The sequence below is a fragment of the Microtus oregoni genome, unplaced genomic scaffold (genome assembly GCF_018167655.1).
Source record: "Microtus oregoni isolate MIOR12 unplaced genomic scaffold, Mior012 000021F_ref0000039, whole genome shotgun sequence".
NCBI lineage: Eukaryota > Metazoa > Chordata > Mammalia > Rodentia > Cricetidae > Microtus > Microtus oregoni.
Genome location: NW_024543080.1, coordinates 23,149,446 through 23,163,945, shown reverse-complemented (window position 1 = coordinate 23,163,945; position 14,500 = coordinate 23,149,446). Strand labels below are relative to the sequence as shown.

Here is a 14,500-nt window from a genome sequence, read left to right as displayed (position 1 = left end):
GTCGGGCTGGAAATATAAATTTGATGAAAGGATTCTAAATGATGCTTTTCTTTCCTTAAACTTTATTTTGACTTGAAGAGCATCTCTGAAGAGGTGGCTGCTTCAGTGTCCACACCTGACAACAAAGCAGAGTCACACACTCAGCTTGCAGGAGGAGGAGATCTGCAGAGTCCGTTACTAGCACAGACCACACAAACCATGAGCTTCTACGTGAGCTTCCCTAAAGCCATCCAATCTGCCTTGTACTTCAAGGCCCAGATGCCCGACGGTATAGTAGGAGCCATTGAACATGGTCCTGCACCTCCGGCCCCCGAAATCCCGTGTCCTCTGGGAAAGGAGTGGAGAGGAGACCAATGTGTTACAGGAGGGTCTCAAAGGCCAGTTTGTCTAGACTGAGACTAAGTCCATCTTGTTCTTGGGAGAACTGAGCTCAGTGCTTCCAGCCCTTGAATCCTGCAGTCATTTCTTTGCACACAGTGTTCTGTTAAGCTAACCAGTCTGATAAAGCACAATCTTGTGGGCAGAGTTCCAGTATAGACACGTGAGGAAAAGGTGGTTCCACATATATTCCAAGTTAATCACACAAAACAAGAGTCAACACTAGAAACCGCAGGAGAGAGAGCGTGTGGCATTTGTCCTTCTGAGCCTGAGTGGCCTCCCTGAGTATAATTTTTCAAGTCCCATCCATTTGCCTGCAAATGTTACGATTTTGTTTCTCTTTACAGCTGAGCAATGTTCACTGTGGACGTGGACCACATATTTTCGTTATCTGTCATCAGTGAACATCTAGGCTAGTTCTGTGTTCGAGCTCTTATAAATACAGCAGCTATGAACATGGGCTTGCACGTGTTTCTGAAGTATGATGTAAAGTCCTTGGGGGTTTCCCCGGGAGTTCTAAAGCTGGGTCATAGACTTGTTCTATTTCTAGCTTTTTGAGAGACCTCAAACCTGATTTGTAAAGTGGCTGCAAGACTTTAGAACCCAGCCAACAGTGAATAAGTATGCCCTCTCCCCATAGTCACTCCACCATCTGTTGTATTTGTATTCCTGCTCATGGCCATTTACTAATGTGAAATAGAATCAAAAATTGATTTTAATCTGCACTTCCCTGATGATTTTAGTTCTTTCTGCTAGCTCTGTAGCTTTTTTTACACTGTTCTCATTATTATAACCCAATACCTGACAGAGTCTATGAAGTGAGGAAGGGTTTATTTTACCTTACAGTTTTTTTTGGGGTGTGTGTGTGTGTGTGTGTGTGTCTGTCTGTCTGTCTGACCATATTATAAGGGATGAGAAGGAGGGAGGAACAGGGGTGGAGTACAGACATACAGGGAGAGGCAAAGACTCCGCCCTTGGGCAGGCAACAAGAGCTGAGTTGACCTACTTCTGCCAGCCAGGCCCCACTCCTAGATTCCAAAACTTCTCAAACAGTGCCAGCAGCTGTGACCAAGTTTGAAAGTGTAAGATGATTGGAGGAGATTTTATATTCACAGTATAACATACGGGAAGATTGGGTTGAGGGCTACAAAGAAAAGCATAGAAGTCAATTAAGTTGACTATCCAGCCATTCATAAACAGATCTGATGGCAACGGGCGAGGAGGTAGGAAGAGAGTAAGTAAAGATATAAGTGTTGGATTTGTTTAGGTTTTTGAATAGTACTTTCTGGTCAGTGGACAGAGCTAGATATGCTTCAGGTATTTACTAGATCCAAAAGGACTTAGGGATGTAGGTCAGTAACAGAGTACATATTTGACATGTGTGACCAGTAGTTCAATCAGTCCCATGCAGAAGTAGCACACACACATACACACACACTGTGCACACACACTCATGTACACAAGCACACACACATACACACATAAACACATGTATTCAGACACACAAATGCACATACACAAACACTCATGCTTGTCCACACATATGCAAGCAACACACATGAACGCACATGCATGAATACATACATGTTGATCCATGATAAAATAAATTTTATGTTTTTAATTAAAATATAATTATTTTCTCCTTCCTTTTCCTCCTCCCAGTTTTCCCATTCCCACCCCCTCTCAACATCATGACCTCTTTTTCTCTAGTTGTTATTGTTACATATATACATATATGCACACATACATATATGCATTTATATGTCTTACCCAAGTCAGAATGGCTAAGAGCAACAAAACAGTTGACAGCGGATGTTGGAGAGGGTTCTAGGAAAAAGGGAACCTTCAGTCACTGTTTATGGGATTGAAAACTGCTCCAGCCACTCTGGAAATCATTGTGAAAAACCCTCAAAAAGCTAAAAATAAAGTTAGATTTTTTAAAAAATGGATCAAGTAAGATAAATAAGAGTTCCTGTGGTTTGATACTTTTCCTGCCACATTCAGCAGCGAACATGACTTAGCTTGCTGACTGCATTCTTCTACCATGCACTATGAAATGAGACCGAAGGACCAGCAGGTTATTGTTTTGCTCTGATCCTTGTTAATTTTGCTTCCTCTCCAACATGTGTTTCATTTCCAGGCATACGTACCTCTCACGTTCTGGATCACCTTGCTGGATGCCTTCTATCAAAGTCTGGTCTGCTTTTTTGTGCCTTACTTTGTAAGTCTTTGTCTGTGTATTTGCCATTCATGAATTAATGGTGTTTCTGTGTACATTGCTTTCCATCGACTGTTAGCTAACTGATATATGTAACCTCTCATAGTATGTTAGGTAATGGGTTCAATTATGTACCTACTTGATTTCTCTTGGGTCTCTTATTAACACTCAGCTGCCTACTAAGTTTCGTCAGTGGCTTAAATAGAATTTAAATTCTGTCCATATAAATAAATTAGCCAAAAAAATCATTGAGCAATATCAGAAAAAGAAGCTCTTCTATCAGTGAGTATTGGGCTAATTCTATCAAGCTAAGACTCAGAATATTAAATTTAAGTACCTTTAAGGAATATCTTCAGGACTTAATAAAAACCACCTTTTACAGATAAGTTAAGAAGGAACGAACCAAGCAAAGAATATGTAAAAGATCATCTTAAAAGTTTAGACTGGCACCAAGGGCAGGAGAGCCGGTGCAGCTGTCTGCGCCTTGCTCCTTCCAGAAAGAAGCACGTTGTGATGACAGAGTGTGTTGACAGAGTATGGCACTGAGAGTAAAAACAGTGATTCTCACTAGCTTGACAGTTCTGTGCCCTGTTCAGATGAAGTCACGTGAATTAGCTCGCTTGCATATTCTCACTATATTGCTCTATAAGAGAATTTAGACAAAGCAGCTGAAAGCGCCTTCAGAAAAAGATACTGGGAGAACAGAAAACTGGATCATTTGAGAACCAGAATAAGGTCTTGAAGAAGCCTCGGTGAGAGGGATGGGATATTTACCTAGAAGTAATCAGTGTAGGGTAGTTACAACTGCTGCTTCCGTTGTTTCCTAAGTGGAACATATTCGATGCGTTTGTGTGCCTTTCGGAGCTGAAAGCATGAACAAAAGCTTCCAGAAAGATCAATGGTGATTCTGAATGAAGAGGAATATTCCACCTAAAAGTTCAAAATGTAGACAGAGAGCATATGCGGGAGAGTCCGTCTCTTTTCTGAGAATGTTCGTTTTTCCTAAGTGGCCAGTCGGTTAACTGAACTACTTGTAGAGACTGCGCAGGCCACATCTGAGCTGTTGATACAATGGTGTCACGCACCAAGTGTGTATAGCCCTCACACTCACCCCCTGCTGCCCTCTCCACATCTGAGCTGCCGATACAATGGTGTCACGCACCAAGTGTGTACAGCCCTCACACTCACCCCCTGCTGTCCTCTCCGTGTAGGCCTACCGAGGCTCTGACATTGACATCTTTACATTTGGGAATCCCCTGAACACATCAGCTCTGTTCATCATTCTCCTCCATCTGGTGATCGAAAGCAAGAGTTTGGTGAGTGCTTCCCCTCTACCTGGGGGTGGGGGCGGTGTTCTGTTAGCAGTGGGCCTGCCAAGCCCTCTGTGGCTGTAAGCTCAGGTCTGCTAAAAGTCATGGCCCTGTAGAAAAATGGTCATTCTGTGTAAAGTTGAGGGTCACTGGGTCCCCTGATGCTGAGTGCAGGAAAAGTGAAAAGCCCCTGTGTGTGTCTTTGTTTCTGTCACCGGTAAGTACTTCATAGACCTGAGTTGGGGCAGGAAACACCAGCTGTGCATAGTAGGCTTTTAGACGAAGCGGATGCCTATGCACTAGAGTCAATGACCTCCTGTGCCATACCCTCACTCTGTTAACTTAGTAAATGAGGACTTTATGCCCCGAGATAATACAAAATGTTCTTATTTCTTTGGGCAGAGATCCTTTATATCTTCTTCTTATGCTTAGGGTGGACTTGAAAAGCCCAGTAAAGCTCTTCTATCTAGTCTCACACAGGGAGACTCCTAACCTGTGCCCTACCTCATTTGCTGGCTCCACCTTCTCCCTTTCTCAGCTTCCCAGACGCATTGAGTTCATTATCACATCAGAACCTTGCTACTTACTGTTGTCTATTAGTAGAGATACTTCTTAGATTTCCCTTGTATTCATGAATCTTTACCAACTTCAGAATATTCCTTTAGATCATCGTGTGCGTTAGCAAGCACTCCTTGCCTCTAGACCCTTTTGTAATCACCTGTTACCTCATTTTATTCTCTTGCTTTTGTTCATAAGATTAAACATAATTTATAGTTATTCATTTCATTATAGAGTTATCTGATTCAGGTTTATCTTCTGCATCAAACTATAATCTGTGTGAGGTCAGGGTTCATGCCTGTTTTGTGCGCCATGTAAACCATTGTGAAAGCTAAGACTGACTCAGAGAAAGTGTTCAAAAAACCAACATGGGTGAGTAGCTAGGCACCTGACCACCTTGGGAGTTTATTTATCCTCAAGGTAAATGGATTTCAAACAGGAACTCGCCGAATGAAGTTATGGTTCAAGATATACAATGCTATATTATCAAATTATTTTTAACAAGTTATAAAGTAGGACCAAATATTTATTTTTGGCATCATTTGCTTTGCTTATGTGTAATGATCTATAACTAAATCCTAAGCCCCAAATGTAATAAAATGTTAGTGTATGCAAATACCAGATCGGCCAAACCAAATTAAAAACTATAATGTTTGGTCTCATCTGGGCATCTACTTAACTTTTAAACCATTGTTAGATATACTTTTGGTTCTCCGAAAAGACATGCCACAGGCTCTGACGTCTGTGTGTTCCAGAGGAACTGACACGTTAGGTATGCCAGTTGGGGTTCCCTGGTTGGAAGAAACAGTAGTCCATTCTGGATAACATAAGCAAGTAGAAATGTTCTGAAAATTATATTGAGGAACCATGGTCCAACAAACAAAATCTCAAGGAGTCAGCGGAGGCCCGAGAGCAGAAACGAACAGATGCACTCGCCAGGATACACACTGGTCTGAACCCACTGCGTGCATTTTCTTCTTCTCCTGTCTCACTGTGCTACTGTCCTAGCTGCTGCTGCTGGAATCCCATCTCCCTGGCCTTAGCCACAGGCTTCAGCATGAGAGGAGTGTGTGACCAGCACTGTGCTCAGTGTTGGGTGTCCTCTCCATGAAGGGGCATGAAAGCTAAAAACTCAGTAGTGTCTCCACAGGAGTGTTTCTTAGAGAAGCGTCCCTCCTGCCGCAGGATATCCTAGCAGAGTGCATAGATTTTGCAGGGTCTTTTCCAGAAGAGTCAGCCATGTGGAGCTCCTGAAACACATGTCCTTCACATTCTTTCTCACTGTGCTGTGGTCACCTCCCACTTCTTGGGCACCTTTACCCAGGGCTTTCCACGTTCATTTTCTTAGGCCAACTCATTTACAAAGGTGGGCTGTGACGTCACGATCTCACTTTCAACAGCACAAAACCAGAGGAAAGAGACTAGAGTAGTACTCAGATAGAAGGGGGGCATTTGAGCAAGAAAAACATTTAAGAAAAGAAGGGAGGGAGGGAGGGAGGGAGGGAGGGAGGGAGGGAGAGGGAAGGACCCATTGTTCTGGGGCATGCCATTTTTAAGCAAGGAGTTAACCAACACTTTCTGAGCAGTTTCTACATTTTATAAAATATGAACAATCTTTGTGACTCTGTGAAGGCACGTGCTGTAGGGAAATGCTTTGCATAATTGGAAATGAAATAAGAGTGAGTTGGGTCTTATCTGAAAATCACAGGCCTAGAAAAGAGATTTACAAAGACAGTGTATACACACCAATAGCATACACACTGTGGGGATGGCATGTACTGCCAGGTAGCTGGGAAGAAGGCTCAGCAGCTCTTACAAGTGTCTACCCTGAGAGTTCTAAACAGCCCTTCCCATTCATTGGACTTTGTTTCATCCAAAGGGAGTAGAGAGATGCAAGCCACTTGAATGCTGACTAAGGGAGAGTAAGAGTATGGCCGAGCAAATGTAGTGCCTACTGTGTGTATGTGAATTACTGAAGTTTGAAGATTACTGAATTAAGGTAATTCTGTAAGTGGATCAATGAGTGACAACTATATAAAAAAAAGAAAAGAAAGATAGAAAGAAGAAAGAAGAAAGAAAGAAAGAAAGAAAGAAAGAAAGAAAGAAAAGGAAATCCAAACACCTCCTTGTGGTGGAGAATACACACCAAACCAGTCAACAGAATGGCCCTTTGACACTTAATTTTGTAGAATTCAAACAGTGGCATGAGCCACTCATGAATGATGCCCTTTCCTTTTGCCCTTGGTATCTTGTGTCTTATGTGGTAAGGTCTGTAAAACTCAGAGTTTATTGTACTGTTTCTTTATTAGAGCACGTTTTGCTAGGTTGCAATACGCCACCAGCAAGCATCTCCTTTCCTGGCCCTTCTTGTCTTGCAGACTTGGATCCACATGCTGGTCATGGTTGGGAGCATCTTGTCCTACTTTTTCTTTGCCTTGGCTTTCGGAGCCTTGTGTGTGACTTGTAACCCACCATCCAACCCCTACTGGATTATGCAGAAGCACATGCTGGACCCAGTGTTCTACTTAGTTTGTGTTCTTACAACCTGCGTAGCTCTTCTGCCCAGGTGTGTAATTGGTTTTTTTCCTCAAGAGAATTAAGTACATGGTTTCAGGTAACCACTAAGAATGAATGACAGACCACCTAGCTCAGCAGTGAGGAAATCAGCCGACATGCTAGCTAAATATTGGTTTCAGTTTTACTATAGAACAGGACTAGATTAAGCAAGTGAAGACATATATTTCTCTGGCATGGAGAAGTCCAATCTGTTTGACAGTTCACAGGAAGAAAAAAACTTTGCCTCACGGGATTATCCAAGAACCGACTGTGACCTCTCATTCACTTTGCCATCCCCAGAGCCCTTGCTTTGGTCTGTGTTTTACAGCTATCATAGTTGCCTAAACTAGGTAACTCACAAACAGAAATGTACTAACTCAGAGCTCTGGCGGTTGGGAAGTTCCACGTCAAGGTACTAGCAGGTTTGGTAATTCTTATCCGAGGATGAAATTTTGATGCTTCATCCACGAATGGCAAGGTGGGAGAGCAAACCCCTCATAGCCTTGTCACTGACTAAAGACTCACCTATTATATTGTTATAGTGAGCATCATCTGTCTCAGGCCACCAGAAGCTTCCTGTGGGCCAGGGCTATGGATCTGCTAACAGGAGCCATCTTCCTTCACTTATGTAGAAGAATCTTCTGTGCTTTGAATGCTTTCCCCCACAGAACTCGTGTCGCAATTTATTGTCATTTGTAACAATAGAAGAGGGGGGCCTTTATGCTTATTTGGCAAGCATAGAGAGTTCTTGCTGCTTGCTTTACAAGTATTAATTTATTAAATATTTTTAGTTGCTAAGTTTTAAAATCATGGTCTTGCCTAATAGTTCAAGCAGACCTGGAACTCACTGTCAAGCTTAAGCTGGCTTTGAACTCATGGCTATCCCTCCAATTTAACCTTCCAAGTGTTGGGATTATAGAGGCTCATCCCCCTTGCCAGGTTTAAAATTATTTTAATCTCCATTTATAGCTTACTTACGCTATCTCAGAAGCCAAGTGCCTGCCAGATTCTTTTACTTCCTTTTGACTGGTTACTATTTCCATCGGCTCCCATGATGCAATGGAAGTAACATAATTCTGTGGTATTTTTTGTAATCTAGGTTTCTATACCGAGTTCTTCAGGGATCCGTGTTTCCATCTCCCATTCTGAGAGCCAAGTGCTTTGACAGACTAGCTCCAGAGGAGAGGGCAGAAGCTCTCAAGAAGTGGGCAGGGACTGCAAAGACCAATCAAGTGGCATCCAAGTATGCCACCCCACCAGCTGCCGAGTCAGGGAGACCTGCGCCTGATCCTTCTGCTGCCCTTGCCATGAAGCCAGCAACAGCATGTGCCATTGAGCCAGAAGACTTCCCTACATGTGAGACTGTGCTAGATCTTGGCTACTCTGAACCAGGTACCTCAAAGATGACCGAACCCTCAGCATGTTAAAAACACAGAATATCCTGCTTAGCGTTGCACGTAATCTTTCAAGTTTTGAAGAATTCAGAAGTGAGGATTGCTTGTGTTTCGGTACAAGGGATATCAACATTTTGTTCAGTGTGGAAAACCCAACACCATGCCTGCAACTGTATACCGGTGTGCACATTTGTAAACAGGAGATCATGTTTGACCTGAGCAGAGTTCAGGGAAGTGGAATAGTTAATTCAGGATCATATGTTGTTTTTATGAAACTTTTTAGATTTTGTAAAGGAATTTCAATTGTCTTATAAATGCAATCATTATCAAAGGGAATTCATTTGAAATGTATTTATTTTAGAGGTAAGTCTCATGTATTTGGAAAATGATTTAAGTGAGCTCCTACCTGAATTTTAATTTAAGGAGGAAAAAAGTACTTTTAAAGCTGGCTCATTATAGCAGGACACCTGTAACCAGCACTTGAGAGGTAGAGGCAGGTGAATCTCTGAGTTCAAGGCTAGCCTGCTCCACAAAGTGAGTTGCAGGATGGCCAAGGCTGTTACACAGAGAAACCCTGTCACAAAAAAACAAACCAAACAAGCAAAAAAACCTGCTTTATTAGGAAAACTCATTAATTTAAAGACAAATCCCCACGAGCCTTTTGTTTCCTGTGAGAAGCCTTTGGTCACACACACACACACACACACACACACACACACGGCATGTCTACTCATTTCAGCATTGTGCTGAAGCAGAGCCTTCATAGGGAAGAAAAAGAAGAGGGCCAGTGTTTCTGGCAGCACCGGCTGCCTTCTGCTCTGTTCGCTGTTAAGAGAGGACATATGAGCACCCCATATGTAGGTGCTGTCAATCAGGACACAGACAAATAGGTCATGAAACACAGTCAGCTGAGCCTACAGACCGTGAGCAACTTCCCGCGTTCAAAAGCAGATGATACCCACACCAACGTGAGACAGTCAGCTTCCAAGCAGTCTGCCAGAAACCATTTGAGAGTTCATAGCTGTTACTGCGCCCAACAACTGTCTGCATGGTAACCTCTACAGAAGGTGATGTGGGACAAGACTGATACAAGCCACACTCAGTGGGAATCCCAAAGCTCTCGGAGAAAGTAACATATTTAAGGGTAGAAATGTCTGTAGCACGTTTTCTGCTGAGACAAATCATGGACACCGGCTTTACTTAGTGCCTCGAGACTAGTTTACACCAGAGTCAATTTGCCACTGCGAGGTCCTGTGCTCTGGTTGTTGAAGACTTTCAAAACCTCTGTATCTGTCTGAAAGCTGTCGCCTACCAGTCATGTGGAGTTCTCTCCATGAATTGCTATGCTAAAAGTCAATGTCTAGAGCAAAGTCTTATAAACTGTTATTCTCAGGGCCTAGCATTGCCTGCCTGTACTGTCCGAGTGACTTTCTGTACCCTCCTGTTATTGTTAAATGGCCTTTTTAAATAGTCTCATTTTTGCAACCATGACAATTTCACGTGACTAAAGGAAGTTGCCTTCTGCTTCCCTAAGATTTTTTTAATAAATTATTTAATAAATAATAGCCATTGAAAGTTGTCGTCATTCCCATAACTCCTCCCTGAATCCAACTGTAATTGGTGCCAGAGCTGAGAAGGAAAATCCTAAGGCATGCCTTTGCCAGAATGCTTTTTGAACCTCTTTGTTTACGGGGGAAAAAGAATCAGTTGATATTAGATCATTCATCATCCCCACAGCAGCTGGAAATCATTCCTTGAGCTCACCACTTCCCAAATAAATATTAAAGAGATGCTCATATGCATATAAAAGGTTTTATTCTAAAGAGTAAAGGAATATGCTAAAAAGGAGTAAGCATAAGGTCATTTCCAAGATGTGAATTATCTTTCTCCTCATAGGAATGTAGGAAAGTATTGAATGTTTGTGTCATGGGGCTATAATCTTACATCTATAACTCACAAATCCACCCAACTTTCTTAATAACTTAGGTGCAAACTCAATGTGTTGGAAAATCTGAACCTACTTATATACCTGATGCAATCATTTGTGTATCTTGCTATGAAAGTACTGATGCATTTAATTACTTGGTGATTAAGTTCTATTTTTTCTTTTATTTAAAAACGTCTGAAAAACACCTGGGCCCCTAGACTAAGAAGATTGAGATCTCTGTAAAGTTTTTAAAATGTTGAATTAGCAAGAGAATAACAATTTTATGCCAGATCAGCAAAGCATGTGTGGTGTAGCGTATTTTCATATTTTGAATATTTTACCGGATTTTGAGGAATCCAAGAAAATGAATAATAAATGGTTTGGGATATAATTTTATTATAAAAGGGTTCTAAAGAGTAGGAACACTTGCAAAAATGCGCTGCGGACATTGACGACTCGCGTTCTCTTAGCAGGGTTGATGTTTTCCCGGTACTCCAGGAGCGATGAATACTATTAGTGGCTCATAGGCCTACAGGTGAAGCTGCTAATAGTCTAGAAGAGCAGGCTCCTGCGAGAGCCAGCAGACAGCATACACATTTTGGCTGACAGGAAACCAGGCGCCCCGTGCGAGAAGAGAAATAACCCCTTTCCTGGAACTTGGGGTCTATATACCTCCAGAAAAAAAAATATCATTTTGATTGTATTTGGAGTTATTTAAAATAATTCCAACATGTATATTTTACTGAATATGAGTTCATCAAGGCTAAAAAAGTGTTTCGTTAAGTATGTACCAACAATTATAACAAAACTGACCAATGGTCTTAAACCTTCATCCTGTTGTGAACACAGTGCAAGCGCTACACAGTCTTTGTAACAAGCTCCAGGACTAGAGAGGAGCAACATGGAAAATAAGGGTTGAGACAACTTTTTGGATTTGAACTATATTGACACATAGAAAGAGTACAAAGCACACATATAAAATTGCAGGTAGTCCCTGTTCGGAATGCTGAGGCAGTCTGGTTGCTGGTGAAGTTTCGTAGAACATCCTACTTGTTCAAAAAGGCATTTGCATGTAACATAGTTGATGTCTGGCTAATTAAATTAGGTATGTATGAAGGTTTGTGTTTTTGAAGCTTTTTAGTGGAAAAAAAAATACTTTTACCCACTAATTGCTTCAGAAATTAATTTGTGTAAAGTGGCCCAGTGCTTCAAAGCAACTTTAATTTTTTTTTGTTTTAATTATCAATGAGGCAAAATGGCAACACCAGATGTTAGACATCATTAGGGGGAAATTGCAAAATGTTTTTTTCCAAGCAACATTTTGCTACACTTTGAAATATATTGCTATGACATTTCTGGTTTGGGTGAACATAGGCAGACTAATTTTCAGATTTAATTGTGGGTGGGATAACCATTTAATTTTCCTCTTTTCTTTTTTTTGGGGGGGGAGGGGGTGGGTTTTTTTTGTTTGTTTGTTTCTTGTCTCCAAAGTGGAGAAGGTTCTCATTCATTTTCATATAGGCAAAAAAAAAAATGTTTCCACAAGAATTGACCTAGTTGTTGAAATCTCAGTCATCTAACTGATAGATACTGAACATCCCCGGTAACAAGGAAAGTCCTATGGAGATTGTCTATGAAATTACAATCTTAATTTGAATGCAGAAGGGACAGAAATACACTTCTGAGTGTGACTTTTTTTTTTTTTTTTTGGTTTTTCGAGACAGGGTTTCAGTGGCTAGAAAATTTTATATTCTGTTTGTCTTGCAACTTCAACTCTCTAGATCAATATTGCGAGTCTTTTCTCTTTCATAATTTCTCCAAATTATTTAGAAGAGTCTGGTAAATAACATAAGCATAATACATTATCTTAGCTTTTTATCAGTTAAAAGCCAGTCTTCAAGGTTGGTTCTGAAAGATGCCCCCTAAACTGCTGTACTTAAACAGAAACTGAACACACACCAGTGTGTCTCCATCTGTTTGCTATGATAGTACGAAAAGGAACTTCCTATCACTTGTTACCATAGAGCCCCAGATGTCATCTCTACAGAGCTGATACTTCCACACTACATTCAAGGTTAGCCTAGGGAAAGAACAAAACCTACTGTGCTCTGTGTTTTGAAAAGAATTCATGAACTAATGAATGATAAAGCTGGGGGGGAAAGGCTGAGTAAAACGGATCTGGTGCAAACAAGAGATCGTGCAGGGCACGTTGAGTGCCCCGCCCACAAAAGCCCATCCGTACAGCTCTTGGCAGGGCACTCTTCATGGTCAAGAGGGCCGTGCTTGGTGTGGGTTGCTGGCAGACTCTCTGCTCATCCTTGAAATTCCTTCTGGAGAAAGGTCTTGATATATATTTGTCTTTCAATCCATTCAACAAAGTAAGATACATTGCTGTACACTCCAGGCCCCAGGACTTTGGAAAAGCAGACGGAGCCCCACGAAGTTAAACCAAATAATGTCCACTGTCCTCCGGGTCGCTCACAGACCAGAGGCCCACCACTGTCTCCCTGCAAGATATAGCAATTGATGTTAGTCATAGAATTTCAGAGGTCTAGTGGCAGGGTTATCAATTTACAGATACAAAAAATCCCAAACCAGCTTAACCAAGTTGGAAAATTTCAACTGAGGTTTTCATCATAAGCCTGGGAGGGTATTTGCTTTCCACCCTGTAACAGAACTTTCCAGTAAGCATGATGGATTCTGAGCTTTAAAAAAATAGAATTAGTTTCTAAAGAGATTTTTGTTCTTGTCACAAGATCTGAAGACCCTTAGTTACTTCCTGCATATAACAAAATGTCATAAAAGCCTTGATGTATCAAAACTAATCATCTCAATGTTATTCTTTAAATTGGATTGGTCTTATAAAAGTAGAAATTACCCAAGACAGAAAATCAACTCACACACATACATACACCCCATAAATCAGTTGCACAAAATGTTCTAAAATGAACCATCACAAATGCCCTTTAATTATGTAATTATTTAATTAATGTCATTAGACAAGCATGGTTTATCTCTCTTTAATTCTAAACTCCGAGGAGCCGTCTAATCACTTCAAAGCAACAGAGCAGCAGTGTAAAAACCACTACCTGTTCCTCCCTTGCCAGCTTCTTTGTTTACTTGCCCATTTGACTCCCCAGAGACAGTTTGTCACAATAACTGCTAAACGTTAAGTTAAAGTAAAAACACTTCCCCACACTGCTAAGAGGCATGCTTTGCAGATTGCTGTGGCCACACATCCTGCCTGGCCTTGAAGGCAGTGGCATTTGACAGGCTGGTAATCAAATGATGACCATAAGATCTCAAGCAATGCCAGGGTGGTCACATTAGGGACAAGTCGTTTCACACACTGTGAAAGCTCGGGTGCCAATGTATATCCTAATGTCTTCACTTTGATACCTGGCAATATCCTCTGGTGTCCCCTTGTTGCTTAAGACACTGGATTTAAAGTTTTGGCTTTCATTTGCCCCCCCTAATTAGTCTTTCCTAGCCACCAACATGATCAAAGGAGATGGACTGGCACCACTGTCCTCCTTCTGGCAGTAAACGATTTCTACAGATGTTCCTGAGGGACCACACATGACTTGTAATGGAGCTGGACAAGCTCACCACAGTCATGGAGGATTCTGATTGCTGGCACAGTCAGAAGGCAGCTTACCATGCACGAGTCCACGGTGCCAGCCTCATAGCCAGCACATATCATCCGACTGGTGATGGTCTTCATGTCAAAATAGGACTGACACTGCTCCAGAGGGATAATGCGGACCTCTCCTTCCTGCAGCTTAAAGGGCACTGCATTCAAAAAGAAGAAACAGAAGATGCACAGGGACATAGAAGTGACTCGAAGGTAAGGTCAGCACAAAGGAATATTTTCATATACCTAGAGAACGCTTTCTTTCCCTTTAACATTCTCCCAAAACTTTCTGGGCGGTGGTGGTAATACACAACTTTAATCCCAGAACTTGGGGGGCAGAGGCAGGCGGATCTCTGTGAGCTTGGAACCAGCCTCAGCCTACAGAATGAGATCCAGTACAGCTGGGGTTACACAGAGAAACCTTGTCTTGGAAAAAAAAATCATCTCAAGATGAAGACTTGTTTGCAACCCAAATTTTTTATTCAGAACTTTCACTAGCAATCATGTGGTGAAAGTCCTTATTTT

General features: G+C 41.7%; 2 protein-coding genes across 3 annotated transcripts in view; one reads left to right on the top strand and one right to left on the bottom strand.

Moving 5' to 3' along the window:
• Atp10d (ATPase phospholipid transporting 10D (putative)) overlaps positions 1-8,745 on the top strand; it is an 88,312-nt gene extending 79,567 nt beyond the window's left edge. Inside the window, exons 20-23 of the mRNA XM_041671464.1 lie at positions 2,519-2,599; positions 3,808-3,912; positions 6,843-7,030; positions 8,120-8,745. Of these exons, the coding sequence (XP_041527398.1) occupies positions 2,519-2,599; positions 3,808-3,912; positions 6,843-7,030; positions 8,120-8,447 (702 nt within the window). The 3' untranslated portion in view covers positions 8,448-8,745. The remainder of the gene's footprint in view (positions 1-2,518; positions 2,600-3,807; positions 3,913-6,842; positions 7,031-8,119) is intronic.
• A 1,193-nt stretch (positions 8,746-9,938) lies between these two features.
• The window catches only part of Corin (corin, serine peptidase), a 193,529-nt gene continuing 188,967 nt past the window's right edge, over positions 9,939-14,500 (bottom strand). For both annotated transcript variants that reach the window (XM_041671466.1, XM_041671465.1), the window contains exons 21-22: positions 14,000-14,133; positions 9,939-12,848 (exon numbers count right to left, since the gene is read on the bottom strand). In XM_041671466.1, the coding sequence (XP_041527400.1) occupies positions 12,654-12,848; positions 14,000-14,133 (329 nt within the window). In that variant the 3' untranslated portion in view covers positions 9,939-12,653. The remainder of the gene's footprint in view (positions 12,849-13,999; positions 14,134-14,500) is intronic.